The sequence below is a fragment of the Heterodontus francisci genome, chromosome 2 (genome assembly GCF_036365525.1).
Source record: "Heterodontus francisci isolate sHetFra1 chromosome 2, sHetFra1.hap1, whole genome shotgun sequence".
NCBI lineage: Eukaryota > Metazoa > Chordata > Chondrichthyes > Heterodontiformes > Heterodontidae > Heterodontus > Heterodontus francisci.
The window spans coordinates 47,325,654-47,341,435 of record NC_090372.1 but is presented as its reverse complement, the minus strand read 5'-3'; the positions used below and the strand labels follow the sequence as shown (position 1 = coordinate 47,341,435).

Genomic DNA, 15,782 nt, shown 5'->3' with positions numbered 1-15,782 from the left:
GTCGCGGCCCAGCGAGGCAAGGGTGATCGTTTGGGTGGGGGGGTAGGGGGCATCCCTCAAGCGAGGCACTCTGCGCCCGAATTGTCAGACCCCCGCGCCCCCGGTGCGCTGGAAGGCAGCCAGGTATTACTGGGCAGCCTTCACGTCTACCGGACGCCCGCTTGCCATGAGTAAAATACCCTTGGAGACGGGCAAAGGCCCTTAAGAGGCCCTTAAGTGGCCACTTAAGGGCCTCAATTGGCCTGGGGTGGACAGCCCATTTCTCGTTCCACCCCACCCCGCAGTCCAAGGTAAAGTGGGGGCGGAGGCGGGAAACGGGCCAGGAAGGCCTCCTGGAGCCTCCCGCTTCATTTTATGCCACCCCCTCCGCCACCATCCAGCTCGCTGGGATGGCGTAAAATTCCAGCCAAAGGTTTTAAGAGGGCAGAAAGTGAAAGATTGTTTCCACTGGTTAGCAAAACAGTTACAAGGGGGCATAAAACAAGATTATGGCTAATAAAATGAAGGGTTATTTTTCATACAGTTATTAAAACATAGAATGCTTTACCACAAGTGACTATTGAGGCAGAAACCACATAATTTAAAAAAGTGAATGGAATAAACATTTGAAAAGGAAGAACCTAAAATCTTATAGGGAAACCAGAAGGAATTTGGATTTATAGTAGATAGCTACAGTTGAAGAGCTAACAGTAAGGCCCTCCTTCTGTGTTGCAATTCCAATCGTTTTGTACTATGGCTGGTTTCATGGGAACATTAAAGCCCAAATTAAAATTCTCAGCAACCTAGAACACTCATGTTCTTAACAGTCTCCAATAATTCTCAACACCACTACAAGAAAATCAACCATGCTACAGTTGGCAGGATACAGAGTAGGCCTGGCCTGCGCAAACTTCAGGGTCAGTTTATTACAAATCTGAACTTTGAAAGAAGTCTGCAACACAAAAAAAAACTATAACTTAAAAAGAACCCACTCCATTTACAGCATTACTGATTAACCTGAAAGGAGGTTTTTTAAAAAGCATATATTCCAACATGAAATGTCCACAATGTTTTATTTTGGAGGCTCACACTTTTTGTAGATGAAAATGGCAGGACCAACAATTAGCAGTAAAAAACACATCCGGCATACGTTAAAAAACATTATAGAAAAGGATGAAATTTCAGCATAAAGTTTGACAGATAAAGAATGTAATTGTTATAGTTTGAGTTTTTTTTTAAACACACTGATTAAATTACAAGCCTGCAAAATGTCACAGTATCCTTTGTTGCTTACAAAATGCAGTGTCACATTTCAACCATCAAGAAAGAATGTCTTTTACACAGCGTACCATATCACTGGGGCAGAAACAAAAACAGAAAACACTGGAGACTCAGCAGGTCAGGCAGCATCCATCAGGAAAATATGAGACATTTGCACCTGAAATATGTTTCCTCGTGAGATGCTGACTGACATGCTGAGTCTTCAGCGTTTTATGTTTTACTTGACTTCCAACGGTCACAGTATTTTGCTTTTTGTATTACTGGGGCTGCCTTACTTGTTGAATTTTGGTTGCCATGTCCTTGTACATAACTTCCGTACTGGAGTTCATAATTCTCAGCAGTGCAGCCACCACAACCTCTGATTGCTGAGTGCTGAAGCCTGCAAGAAAAACAGCAGCAAAACAGGTTAACAGGAAAGCCTGTTGAATAAGTGTACAAGTGTAAAGGTAACTAGTGAAAAGGGTGGTATGCCATCAATAAAGAAACTCAGAAATAAAACTGACATTTACCATATATGCTCTATGTATAAACTTTATAAAATAATCCCATACTCAGTTATACCCCAAAATCCACAATCCTCACACAAGATGAGGGCAATATGGCAAAGTTTCTAAGCAAAATTCTTACCATGTCAGCTGGTATCCAGAACTGTTTTTGCTTTCGGTTCTCTCTCATTTCAGCTAGAGCATTTTATTAGCTGATGCAACATCTTCTCTGTTGCCAAGACATTTAAATGGCAATTGCCCTCTCCTTTTCATTTAACCAGCTGAGCTGTCTACAGCTTTAAAATCAAAGTTAGGAGTTACACTTCATGAAGTGGCAAATCCCAAAACAAATTACAGCCTCTGCTGAATCTCACTTTGCTTCTCTCTGCAGGCCCCAATTCTGGATTTACACAATAACTTTGCTTGGCACCAGCACTAAAGTTGTTGTGTAAAAGTTCTTTGATTGAAGTATTCCACTATTAGCCTTTCGCATGCTTGCTTGTGTTGTTTTTTTTTCAATTCTGTTGAACAGCATGTCAAAGTGCAAGTCCCACTGCTTCCATTCAAGGGGCTCCATCACACTGTTTTACACCACCCCCCTCCCTGCAAAACTGTCTCCAATGCATACAACCCTTCAGTTTGTAATCTGACAGCAGAGAAACTAGTTGATCTCAGGAAAAAGTAATTTCACCATCACTATATTTAGCCCATCTTAATGTATTTTTGTAAATTTACAAATATTTAAAAAAAGACAATTATAAATTCCTGCTACATTATAGTTTAGTGGCTTAAAAGGAACTTACACTTAATTGACCAGCAAAATGCACTTCAAAGTTAACCTCCTTAATTATGTTGCTCAACATTAGTTGAGATAGTATAATAGCATTGACTGAATATAAATTAATCTGACCACATATGGGTATAAACAGACCTCAACCAATAGGACGAGTGGTAGGATTCTCATCATCCAAAAAAACCCAAGTATAGCTAGAAAACAAGAGGTTGTCAGGAAGACAGTGGCATGGTGGTAATGTCACTGGACTAGTAATCTAGGGGTCCATGGTGGCTGGTGGAATTTAAATTCAATTAATAAAAATAATCTGGATTTTCTTTTTATTCATGGGATGTGGGCATCGCTGGCGAGGCCTGCATTTATTGCACATCCCTAATTGCCCTTGAGAAGGTGGTGGTGAGCTGCCTTCTTGAACCGCTGCAGTCCTTGGGGTGTAGGTACACCCACAGTGCTGCTAGGAGTGCGCCAGGATTTTGACCTGGCAACAATGAAGGACTGGTAATATAGTTCCAAGTCAGGATGGTGGCTTGGAGGGAAACTTGCAGGTAGTGGTGTTCCCACGTACCTGCTGCCCTTGTCCTTCTAGGTGGTAGAGGTCGCGGGTTTTGAAGGTGTTGTCCAAGAAGCATTAGCGAATTGCTGCAATGCATCTTGTAGATGGTACACACTGTTGTCACTGTACGTTAGTGGTAAAGGAAGCGGATGTTGAAGGTGGTGGATGGAGTGTCAATCAAGCGGGCTGCTTTGTCCTGAATGGTGCTGAGCTTCTAGAGTGTTATTGGAACTGCACTCATCCAGGAAAGTGGAGAGTATTCCATCACACTCCTGACTTGTGCCTTGTAGATGGTGGACAGACTTTGGTGAGTCAGGGGGCGGGTTACTCACCACAGAATTCCGAGCCTCTGACCTGCTCTTGTAGCCACAGCATGCGTCTGGTCCAGTTCTTTAAACCCAGGATGTTGATAGTGGGAGATTCAGTGATGGTAATGCCATTGAACATCAAGGGAGATGGTTAGACCTTCTTTAGTTTAAGATGGTCATTGCCGGGCACTTGTATGGCATGAATGTTACTTGCCACAGGTACTGAACATTGATTGCACATCAGCGAACATCACCACTTCTGACCTTATAATGGAGGGAAAGTCATTGATGAAGCAGCTGAAGGTGGTTGGGCCTACGACACTACTCTGAGGAACTCCTGCAGTGATAACCTGGGTCTGAGATGATTGATCTCCAACACACAACCATCTTCCTTTGTGCCAAATATGACTCCAACTAGTGGAGAGTTTTCCCCGACTCCCATTGACTCCAGGTTTGCTAGGGCTCCTTGATGCCAAGCTCTGTCAAATGCTGCCTTCATGTCAAGGGTAGTCACTCAGCTCACTTCTGGAGTTCAGCTCTTTTATCCATGTTTGGACCAAGGCTGTGATGAGGTCAGGAGCTGAGTGGCCCTGGTGAAGCCCAAACTGAGCGCCAGCAAACAGATTATTGCTGAGCAAGTGCCGCTTGATCGGACTGTCAGACACCTTCCATCACTTTGCTGATGATCGAGAGTAGACTGGTAATTGGCCGGGTTGAGTTTGTCCTGCTTTTTGTGCACAGGCCATACCTGGGCCATTTTCCACATTGCTGGGTAGATGCCAGCATTGTAGCTGTACTGGAACAGCTTTGCCAGGTGCGCAGCTGGTTCTAGAGCACAGGTCGTCAGTACTATTGCTGGAATGTTCTCAGGGTCCATAGCCTTTGCAGTATCCAGTGCTTTCAACCATTTCTTGATATCATGTGGAGTGAATCGGATTGGCTGAAAACTGGTATCCGTAATGCTGAGGACCTCTGGAGGAGGCTGAGGTGGATCATCCACTCGGCACTTCTGGCTGAAGATGGATGCAAATGTTTCAGCTTTATTTTTTGTGCAGATGTGCTGAGCTCCCCCATCATAGAGGGTGGGGATATTTGTGAAGCCTCCTCCTCCAGTTAGTTGTTTAATTGTCCATCACCGTTCATGACTGGATGTGGCAGGACTGCAGAGCTTAGATCTGTTAGTTGTGGGATTGCTTAGCCCTCTCTATCGCATGCTGCTTTCATGGTTTGGCATGCAAGTAGGCCTGGGCATAGCTTCACCAGGCTGACACCTCTTTTTTTTTTTAAAGCATGCCTGATGCTGCTGTTGGCATGCCCTCCTGCACTCTTCATTGAACCAGGGTTGGCCTCCCGGCTTGATGGTAATGGTAGAGTGGGGGATCTGATGGGCCATGAGGTTACAGCTCCAGGTTGAATACAATTCTGCTGCTGCGCCTCATGGATGTCCAATTTTGAGTTGCTAGAGCAGTTCAAAATCTATCCCATTTAGCACGGTGGTAGTGCCACACAACACGATGGAGGGTATTCTCAATGTGAAGATGGGCTTCATCTCCATAAGGACTATGTGGTGGTCACTTCTACCAACACAGTCATGAACAGATGCATCAGCGACAGGTAGATTGGTGAGGATGAGGTCAAGTAGGTTTTTCCCTCTTGTTGGTTCCCTCACTACCTGCCACAGACCCAGTCTAGCAGCTATGTCCTTCAGGACTCAGCCAGCTCAATCAGTACTGGTGCTACTGAGCCACTCTTGGTGATGGACATTGATGTCCCCCAGCCAGAGTACATTCTGTGCCCTAGTTGCGCTCAGTGCATCTTCCAATTGTTGTTCAGCATGGAGAAGCACTGATTCACCAGCCAAGGGAGGCGGTAGGTGGTAATCAGCAGGAGGTTTCCTTGCCCATGTCTGACCTGATGCCATGAGACTGCATGGGGTCCAGAGTCAATGTTGAGGATTCCCAGGGCAAAGCTCATTTCAATAATGGTGCCATGAAACTATTATCAATTGTCATAAAAATCCATCTGGTTCACTAATGTCCTTTGTGGAAGGAAATCTGCCGTCCTTACCTGTTCTGGCCTATATGTGACTCCACACCCACACCAATGTGCTTGACTCTTAACTACCCACTGAAATGGCCTAGCAAGCCACTCAGTTCAAGGGTAATTAGGGATGGGCAACAAATGCTAGGCACATGCACATCCCATGAAAGAAAATTAATAAAATCATGACCAATATATTCAAACCAACAATTGTGTTTCTATAAACAGTCATTATGTGCTACCGAGGATGCAAAAAAGCCTACAGTGGAAGAGTAAACTCATAGAATATTGAGTCTTGGGTACTTCAAGCACTGTCTCCTCTAACATTAATTGCTCTGTCTGAAATTTCAGTATTGACAACTTTGAGGTAAACTGCACCCACATCAGTAACGCGTGGTTGCTCGACTGTTCTTCACAGTTGTCATAAAATCCTTAAAAAGAAAAAGTCAAATTAATTACTTTTAAAGCACAACCATGATTGTGTGTGGGGGGGGGGGGGGGTGGGGGTAGCACAACTAATGCTATTGAAAAATATGTTCCACATAACTGACATCCTACAACAGCTTTGGAAATGCTATTTGACTGGCAGTCCCTTTGTTATATTATAGAATTATGCTCAGTTACCAAATAATGGCATTACCAAATACAGGGGACGGTCTCAGAATAAGGGGTAGGCCATTTAGGACTAAGATCAGAAGGAATTTCTTCACTCAGAGGGTGGTGCCTCTTTGGAATTCTCTATCCCAGAGGGCAGTGGAGGCTCAGTCATTGAGTATGTTCAAGACAGAGATCGATGGATTTCTAGATATTAAAGGCATCGAGGGATATAGGAATTGTGTGGGAAAATAGCATTGAGGTAGATCAGCCAAGGTCTAGTTGAATGGCGAAGAAGACTCGAGGGGCCAAATGGTCTACTCCTGCTCCTATTTCCTATGTTCCTATAACCTATTCACATACAAGCATCATCAAGAGGTTCTCTTTTTTTGGTTGCAAGTAAGGAAATTGTAAATGACTGCGCATTTTTTATGTTTAGAGTTGTATGCAGTTTCTTCCATCATTGGAAAATGTAATCAACTCTCTCGGTTCAATTGTCCTGCAGCCTCAATGCAATCATTTAAATCACATGAAATATGACACAAGCATTTGTGCAACTTGCATTTATACATCACCTTTAATGTAGAAAAATGACCCATGGGACTTCAGAGGCACAAGGTAAAAACCCAGCAACAAATTGTGTATATTTGGTCAAGTGTAACATTCTAATATGGATGATGCCAAGGATGCGAAATTACTGCTGTTTTGCACTAGGGATAACTTGCCCTTCTGAGACAAAACCATGTAAACATTAAAATGGCTGAATATCACCAGTTCTTACCACTGAAGGTAATGGTAATACAAAAAGTCCATAATACTTGGAGCAAATAAAATACTGGTGCTCTGGTAATGATTATTCTCTTTTAATGAGTGGCACTGATCACACAATTAATTCCCTGAATTTAATTCTGATTGGAGCACCAATTTAGTGCTTTCTCCTTCACTTGCACAAAGAGTAGAAAATGTGTTGCCTGATAGCTATTATTTTTAGATTATCTAGGAAGAAATTATAGAGATATAACCACTTAAGCAACTGACCAGTGCTAAATGAACTAAGTGGCAGCCATGGCTCAGCTGGTAGCACTCTTGCCTTTGAGTTAGAAAGCTGCCAGTTCAAGTCCCACTCCAGGAATCTTTGTACCAAAAAAAAAGGCTGACACTCTAGTGCAGCACAGAGAAAGGTCACAGAAATCATAGAAAATTTACAACACAAAAGGAGACCATTCGGCCCATCATGTCTGTGCCAGTCGACAAAGAGCTTCCCACTTAATTTCACCTTCCTGCGCTAGGTCTGTAGCCCTGCAGGTCACGACTCCAAGTAGACGTCCAAGTACTTTTTAAGTGTGCTGAAAGTTTCTGCCTCTAACATCCTTTCAGTCAATGAGTTCCAGTGAAAAATATTTCCTCATCATCCCTCTAATTTATTTTCTATGTTTCTATGAAGGAGTTAGATATAGCTCTTGGGTCTAAAGGGATCAAAGGGTATGGGGTGACAGCGGGAACAGGTTACTGAGTTAGATGATCAGCCATTATCGTAATGAATGGCGCAGCAGGCTCAAAGGGCCAAATGGCCTACTCCTGCTCCTATTTTCTATGTTTTTTCTATGTTTTCTAATCCTTCTATCAATTACTTTAAATCTATGCCCCTTGGTTTTTGACCACTCTGCTAAGGTAAATAGGTCGTCAATACACCTCAATTAAATCATCCCTCAGTCTCCTCTGTTCAAAGGAAAACAACTCCACCCTATCCAATCTTTCCTCATAGCTAAAATTTTCCAGTCCTGACAACATCCTCATAAATCTCCTTTGCACCCTGTCTTGTGCAATCACATCTTTCCTGTAATGCAGTGACCAGAACTATACAAAGTACTCAAGCTGTGGTCTAACTGATGTTGCACACAGTTCTAGCATAACGCCCTGCCCTTATATTCTATGCCTCGACTAACAAAAGTAAAGCATGCCATATGTCCTCTTAACCACCTTATCGATCTGTCCTGCTACCTTTAATGATCTATGGACTTACACTTCAAGGTTCCACTGTTCCTCCACACTACTCAGTAACCTATTGTTTATTCCCTTGCCTTATAGCACCTCCCAAAATGCATTATGTAACACTTCTCCAGATTGAATTGCATTTTCCACTGACCAGACCATCTACATCTTCCTGCAGTCTAAAGCTTTCCTCCTCACTGTCAATCACACAGCCAATTTTTGTATCATCTGCAACCTTATCGTGTCTCCTACATCCGAGTCAAAATCATTAATATTAAACTACAAAAAGCAAGGGACTGAGCACTGAGCCCTATGGAATCCCACTGGTAACAGTCTTCCAGTCTCAAAACACCCTTCCTGCCACTAAGCAAATTTTGGATCCAATTTGCCACTCTCCCATGTGACGCCAAGTGCTTTTACTTTTTTGACAAGCCTGCTGCGTGAGACCTTGTCAAAAGCCTTGCAAAAATCCATGTAGACCACATCCACCAAACTGCCTTCATCAACCCTACTTGTCACCTCCTCAAAAAAATTCAATCAAGTTAGTCAGACATGACTTTCCCTCAACAAATCGATGCTGGCTTTCCTTGATTAATCTATGCCTTTCTAAAAAGGTTTATATTGTCCCTCAGAATTGATTCTAATAATTTGCCCACAAACAAAATTAACTGGCCTATATTTACTCAAATCATTTCTTGCTCCCTTTTTAAATGGTACAATGTTGATTAGACCTCCAATTCTCTGGCACCACTCCTACAACCAGGGAGGCTTGAAATACGATGGTCAGAGCCTCTGCAATTTCCTCCCTTGCTCCTTTTAACAACCTAGGATATATTTCATTCCAGCCCTGGCGATTTAGCTACTTTCAAAGCCATCGACCCCTTTCACACTTTCTCTCGTACAATGTTTATCCCATCCAATATTTCACACGCTTCCTCCTTAACTGCATCATCATTGGCCCCCTCTTTTGTGAAGATAGCCGCAAAGTATTCACTAAGAACCTTACCCAGATCCTCTGTATCCACACACAGGTTACCTTTTTGGTCTCCAATAGGTCCTACTCTTTCCTTAGTTATCCTCTTGTTCTTTATGTACTTATAAAACATCTTTGGATTTTCCTTGATTTTACTTGCCAGTATTTTTTCATGCCCTCTCTTTGCTTTCCTAATTTCCTTTTTTTCACCCCCGGGTGCTCCAGTTTCCTCCCACATGCCAAAGACTTGCAGGTTGATAGGTAAATTGACCATTATAAATTGTCCCTAGTATAGGTAGGTGGTAGGGAAATATAAGGACAGGTGGGGATGCGGTAGGAATATGGAATTAGTGTAGGATTAGTATAAATGGGTGGTTGATGGTCGGCACAGACTCGGTCCGTCAAAGGGCCTGTTTCTGTGCTGTATCTCTAAATACAGTTCCCCATACTCTTCTAGATTTTCTGCAGTATTAAACTCAGTGTCTGACGTAAGCTTCCTTTTGCCATATCTTACCCTCCATGCACCTGGGCATCCAGGGAGCTCTATATTTGTGGGAACACATTTACCCTGAACCCCTTGAATCTCCTTCTTGAATGCCTCCCACTGCTCAGACACTGATTTACCTTCCAGTCCACTTTTGCTAAATTGCTTATCAGCCTAGTAAAATTGGCCTTCCCCCAATTTAGAACCTTTACTTCAATTTATCTTCGTCCTTTTCCATAACTATGCTAAATCTAATCAAATTATGATCACAACCACAAAAGTGCTCTCCCATTGACACTCCTTCCACCTGCCTAGCTTCATTCCCTAAAACTAAATTCAGAAATTCCCCCCACTCTTGTTGGGCTTGCCACGTACTGGCTAAAAAAAAACTACTAAATATAATTTAGGAATTCTGTGCCCTCTGTACCTTTTACACTGACTGCATCCCAGTTATTATTAGAATTGAAATCCCCTACCTTCCTTCAGATGAGACATTAATCTGAGGCCCCAATCTGTCTTCTCAGGTGGCTGCAAAAGATCCCTTGGCACTATTTCGAAGAGTAGCCAGGGGAGTTATCCCCCCATGTCGTGATCAATATTTATCCCTCAATCAACATTACAAAAAGAGATTATCTGGTCATTATCACATTGCTGTTTGTGGGAGCTTGTTGTTCATAATTTGGCTGCCATGTTTCCTACATTACAACAGTAACTCTACTTCAAAAGTACTTCATTGGCTGTAAAGCACTTTGGGATGTACTGTGGTCATGAGAGGTGCTTTATAAATGCAAGTCTTTTTTTCTTTTAAAATATTAGACTTTGTGATATTAACTGGGTGGGAGCACTTTCGCCTCAGAGTCAGAAGTTTGTGGGTTCAAGCCTCACTCCACAGACTTCAGAACATAACCAAATGCAGCACTGAGGTACACTACATCGAAAGGAGCTACCTTCTTTCCGATGAGACATTAAGTCAAGGCCCTGACAGACAGATGTAAATGATCCCATGGCACTATATGAAGAGCTGGGGAGTTTGATGGCCAATATTTACCCTTCAACCATCACAAACAGATTATCTGGTCATATATCTACCCAATAGGTGGCTGTGGGACCTTCATGTGTACAAGTTGGTTGCCCAATTTTTCTATATTACAACAGTATCTACACTTCAAAAATGTGCTTCATCGTAAAGTGCTGAGATCATGAAAGATGCTATGTAAATGCAAGTCCTTCCCATTTCTTTGAGACAGCAACAATGCTTATTAGGTGAATCATTTGGTCTTGTGACTAAGCAAAGAGCTGAAAACAGTTTGCTATTTCACATGTGATTAGATAATTGATCTCCTCCTATTCTTATAGTTTTACTGTATATGGGCTAGCTTCCTCTATGGGCTAACCTTCAAAGTCTCTTCAAATTATGGGTCAACTGTTTCTCCAGTGTAAAAAAATCTGAATTATCAGAAGTGGACTGTGTTTGGAATCAGGATCAGGACATTGTAAAAAAAAACCAATCATTTAACTCACAGGTAATTTAAAAACCAATCATTTAACTCACAGGTAATATGGCAGGATCCCTAGGGAAGTACATCACCATTTACGTTTCAAACATGGAGCCATTTTAGTTACTAGTCTGAACCAATTACAGCGACTGGTCAAATGCCTCTAAACATTGGCCCAGATTTTGCCGTCAGTGGCAAAGCCAGTTGCCTCAAAGAAAGTTGCCCACAAAGATCTAGTGATCTGCTGGGGATTTCACCTATCCTGTCTGGCACCAAGTCATGGGGATCTCCAGGGGCCCAGCAGCAGTGACGTCAGCAAACAGGGTAACCAGCCAATCACATTGAAGCATTCACAGATAGTAAACCGGGAAATAAAATCCACCGATTAGCCTTCACTTTTAATTTTAAAATTTACAAAGCGAAATAAGTAATCAGGGCATACATATGGGATTATGACAGAGGCTAAAATATCAAACTTTAAAATTTTAAAAGAATGTTGAATTTATCATAATGGATAAATTTGACAAATATAAAATTACTCTTTTAAAGACAGTGACACTGTTTAGCAGAAATTATGAACTTAGTATGCTGTTAAAAACCCAGTTAAACCTCATTCAACAGGTATAACTTTTTTTCTCAAGGGTTTTTACAGAGAGACTAAGAGCGCAAAAGTGGAGCTTTTGTCAGTTCATTTATTTCAAATTGGTTGCAGTCTGTGGGGATCGCAACAGTACATCCTCTGGAGAAGTGTAGGCATTGACAGAAACTTCTGGATTTACCTGTGTATGTGCAGACTCCAGAAGTTGCTGCCAATTTCAGACGAGTGATAATGTCAAACACTGACAGTTTCGCCATCATTACTACTGCAAAATCCAGGGCATTAACTTCACTACAGCAGTATATTCAACAATCTCTCAGTTTAAACGTACATTTTGTTCATACTAGTTTGAAAACACCATTTATAGGTGGAATAGCAGGTCCTTCCTCCTTCCAAATGTTCCTGGATCCAAATTCCAAGACTGCTCGTCATTTATGAGCACACAGAGTTTGAGTTTGTTTGTTTTCTATAAATGCAGTCAATCTAGATCATTGTCCACTTCACTCTTCCAGAACATCAATAGATTTAGGAAATGCAATAATAAAATGGAAAATAAAAACAAGACAACTTTTCAGTAGAAAAACTTGCCGAAGTTATAGTTACCGTATTTTTCCAGCTGTTGCACCACTGCATGAGTATCGAAATAGAACTTTCGACCTTCCAAAGGAGGTAGATCCACTTTCTTCGAGCTGTACTGCAAAGATACTGCAGACGTGCTTAACTCTAAAATAAAATTGGTACAATCTTTAGAAAAAGAAAAACTGCCACTGACTTTTGGAAATATTGGGGTAGAGGACAGGAAGGAAGGAGACAAATAATTTCATGAAATCTGGTCCTCTAACTAGCTACTCTATCTGTTCACTAAACACAGGATCATAAAGGTGAAATCCAACAGCAGGTGGCAGCAGATATTATGAATACATCAACAAGGGAGAGGTTGAGAGTTAAAAGTACTTTTATACAAAGTACATTTTATACTGGATAATGTTATTGAAATTTGGTTTGAGGTCTTTATATAAAAAAAAGGGGGAAAAAAAGAAATTTTCTTACTTGTTCAGGGGCATAAAACCAGGCCTCCATCCTCAATAAGCACTAGTTAACATCACCAACAGAGGCCATCTCATGTAGTGGGAACCCTGGGAACCACGTTAGCAGGTGGATATTCTGCCTTCTCAACTCTTTTGTCATGGCCCCAGTAAAGCTCTTGGGCCAGTTGCAGTCCCCATTTTTTCTCCTATGGATCTCACCCAAATGCACCCATTAATGCATTGCACGGCAGCAGCCAGGCAAGGGGAGAAAAAAGTGCCAGTATGAAAAATGTTTTTTTTAATAACTCTGCATAAAATTTATAAATGTACTCCTTCAAACTCACTTTCCCTTTTAAGCAGTGTCAGTTTGGCTCACGTTAGCCACTTAATCTGAGTACAAAGCCACACTGTAGACTTAAGGGTATCATCTGAGACACTTCAGTACAAGACTGAGGGAGGACTGCATTTTCAACACTCTACCATGGCATGAGGGCCACGCTCTCAGCTGCCTAGGCCCCATACTGTGCAATTCCCTTTCTAAAGCTCTCCACCTCTCTTCTCCTTTACAACAGTCCTTAAAACCTACCTCTTTAACTGAGCTTTTGGTTATCTGTCCTAATATCTTATGAGGCTCAGTGTCAAATTTTGTTTTATAACGCTCCTGTGAAATGCCTTGGGATGCTTTATAAATGCAAGTTCTTGATGCATTGACAGAAGTGCAGTCTTTTGGATAAGACAATAATGCTCTGTCTACTTGCTCAAGTGGATGTAAAAGACCAAAGGGTTTTCCCAGTGACCTAGTCAACATTCCTTTCCCAATCAATATCATGATAAACAGATCAACTGGTTAGTAATTCACATGCTGTGTACAAAGTGCCTGTCCTGCTTATCCATATAATTAGTGACTGCACTTAAACACAAGCCATTTGCTACAAAACATTTTGGGACATCCTGACAACACAACTGCAAAGTCTTAACATTCTTCCTGATCTGATAAACTTTCACATGATGATAAACTGGCCTCCACAGCCAAAATCAATTTTGGATGTGGCTTTAAGTGTTACAGTTGCAGACCCATTCTAACGAGATGGTTTTCTCTCATTCAGTTGTAAAACAATATTCTGTACTCAGGCTTCAGCTCAGCAATATGAGCTGCTCTTTCCTCATGCCTTTTCAGTAGTATCTAGTGTAGTTTGCATCTGCCAGAAGTTTTGTAAGTTTAACTTCGCATCCATCAAAATTTATTTCCAAACTTGTCACTCATTTGTCTCAGCCAATATGTACAGTAATTGATGTTCACCACACCACAAAGGTGTTATTCACCAACTCATTTCTTCTACTGAAAGAAAGGATGCTTTGTTGATGGGCACAATACTTGACATTTGTAAGCAGACAAACTAAGATATTTGTCAAATGGCCTGTGAGATACAAGTCCTACCAATTCAACCCTCAAAGCCCAGTTAACTCAACCTTATTTGCATTATTCATGATGTGGTTTCCTTTATCTCAACTAGCGCTGTAAGGTATGCCTCCTGGGGGAGGGGAGGGGAGGGGAGGGGGGGGGCTCAATATCAACATTTGAAAGAGTGTTTAGATGTTCAGAGAACAAAATGACCTTTCAGCCCCTTTTACTGAATCTGGAGCAGATCTCTCACTTCTGGAAGTTCTGTGACATTGACGTATAGCACAAGCACTGTACTGATCATTACGAATGATTTTTGGCAGATCTTGAAATCACGATTTGATATTAAACTGGGCTCAAATGCAATTCTAAAATAGATCTGAAGCTACGTCTTGATGTTCTTCTGGGGCGGCACAGTGGCGCAGTGGTTAGCACCACAGCCTCACAGCTCCAGCGACCCGGGTTCAATTCTGGGTACTGCCTGTGTGGAGTTTGCAAGTTCTCCCTGTGTCTGCATCGGTTTTCGCCAGGTATTCCGGTTTCCTCCCACCACCAAAAGACGTGCAGGTAAATTGCCCATTATAAATTGCCCCTAGTAGAGGTAGGTGGTAGGGGAATATAGGGACAGGTGGCGATGTGGTAGGAATATGGGATTAGTGTAGGATTAGTATAAATGGGTGGTTGATGGTCGGCACAGACTCAGTGGGCCGAAGGGCCTGTTTCAGTGCTGTATCTCTAAATAAAAATAAATTAAAAAAATATGAACATAAAGGACTGTACATATTGGCTAAGAAAAATGAGTGACAAGTTTTGACATAAAAATTTTGCTGGATGCAAACTTAAAGTTAGAAAATTTCTGGCAAACTACACTAGGTACTGCTGAAAGGACTCAATTCTATTTGCATTATTCATAGTTTATTCTTTGTGAATTTATTAAGCCTGGTGCTCAGAAAGGACCATTCTCCAAGCGTGTGGCTTAGTATGTGCAGCTTATGGTATATATAAATTAATGGGAAAATGTAATCTTTGTATATGATCCAAAGGCTCTGTACTACACAACCAGGTTGTCCACAAAAACAATAATCTTATACATCTCTGCTTCAGAGAAATGCATAAAGATTAATAATCTGAACATAGAAAGTTCAAGCTCAATTTACCTGTATTTCTGACCACATCTGACAACATGCACAGGCTATCTCGCAATACTATCTGCAAGACCTCTACATGGAAAAACTCCCACACATTCACTTAGTCATTGGCTTGCTCAGAAAAATTAATTCTTCAGTACCAATGTTCTTTAAGCTGACTTCAACACTTTACCATTAGCTTCTTACTGTTTCTGCACACTTTTCACATGTGTGGAAGGTTAACTACATTCAGGAATGAAAGAAATAATTCCCATGACAGTATTCAAACATCCAGTAATGTCCATCTCCTTAAAAAATTGAAATACACAATATTATCAATGCAGTCAGCACTGAAAATTTCTGCCTACCTTTCATCTGAAGCAGAAAGGATGACTGTCCAGATCATCCTGTCTTCAGCCCTACAAAGAGTCCTTATTATCTTTCAAAGGGCCTACGTCCCAAAACATTAATCAGTCTTTTCTCTTTAACATGCTGTCAGACCTGCTGGTTGTTCCCAGCGTTTTCCATTTTTTAGCTTCAATTGACTGGTCCCTAAAATCAACAGCAATCACAGCAGTTGGAGTCTTCAAATTCAGCTGAAGGAAAAAAAGGGAACTGGAAGAAGGGAAATCCCAGCAATTTTGGGTCT

General features: G+C 41.6%; 1 protein-coding gene across 5 annotated transcripts in view; it reads right to left on the bottom strand.

Annotated features, from left to right (window-relative positions):
• LOC137384246 (mitochondrial calcium uniporter regulator 1-like) overlaps positions 1–15,782 on the bottom strand; it is a 101,060-nt gene that overhangs the window by 84,810 nt on the left and 468 nt on the right. For 4 of the 5 annotated variants that reach the window (XR_010977552.1, XR_010977551.1, XM_068058009.1 and 1 more), the window contains exons 2-3: positions 12,180–12,299; positions 1,536–1,639 (exon numbers count right to left, since the gene is read on the bottom strand). Coding sequence is in view for 2 of the 5 variants with exons in the window: in XM_068058009.1 (XP_067914110.1) it covers positions 1,536–1,639; positions 12,180–12,299 (224 nt within the window). In the remaining 3 variants the exon portion in view is untranslated. Of the gene's footprint in view, positions 1–1,535; positions 1,640–12,179; positions 12,300–15,501; positions 15,730–15,782 lie in introns of all 5 variants that reach the window. The other variant, XR_010977553.1, reaches the window with a different exon arrangement.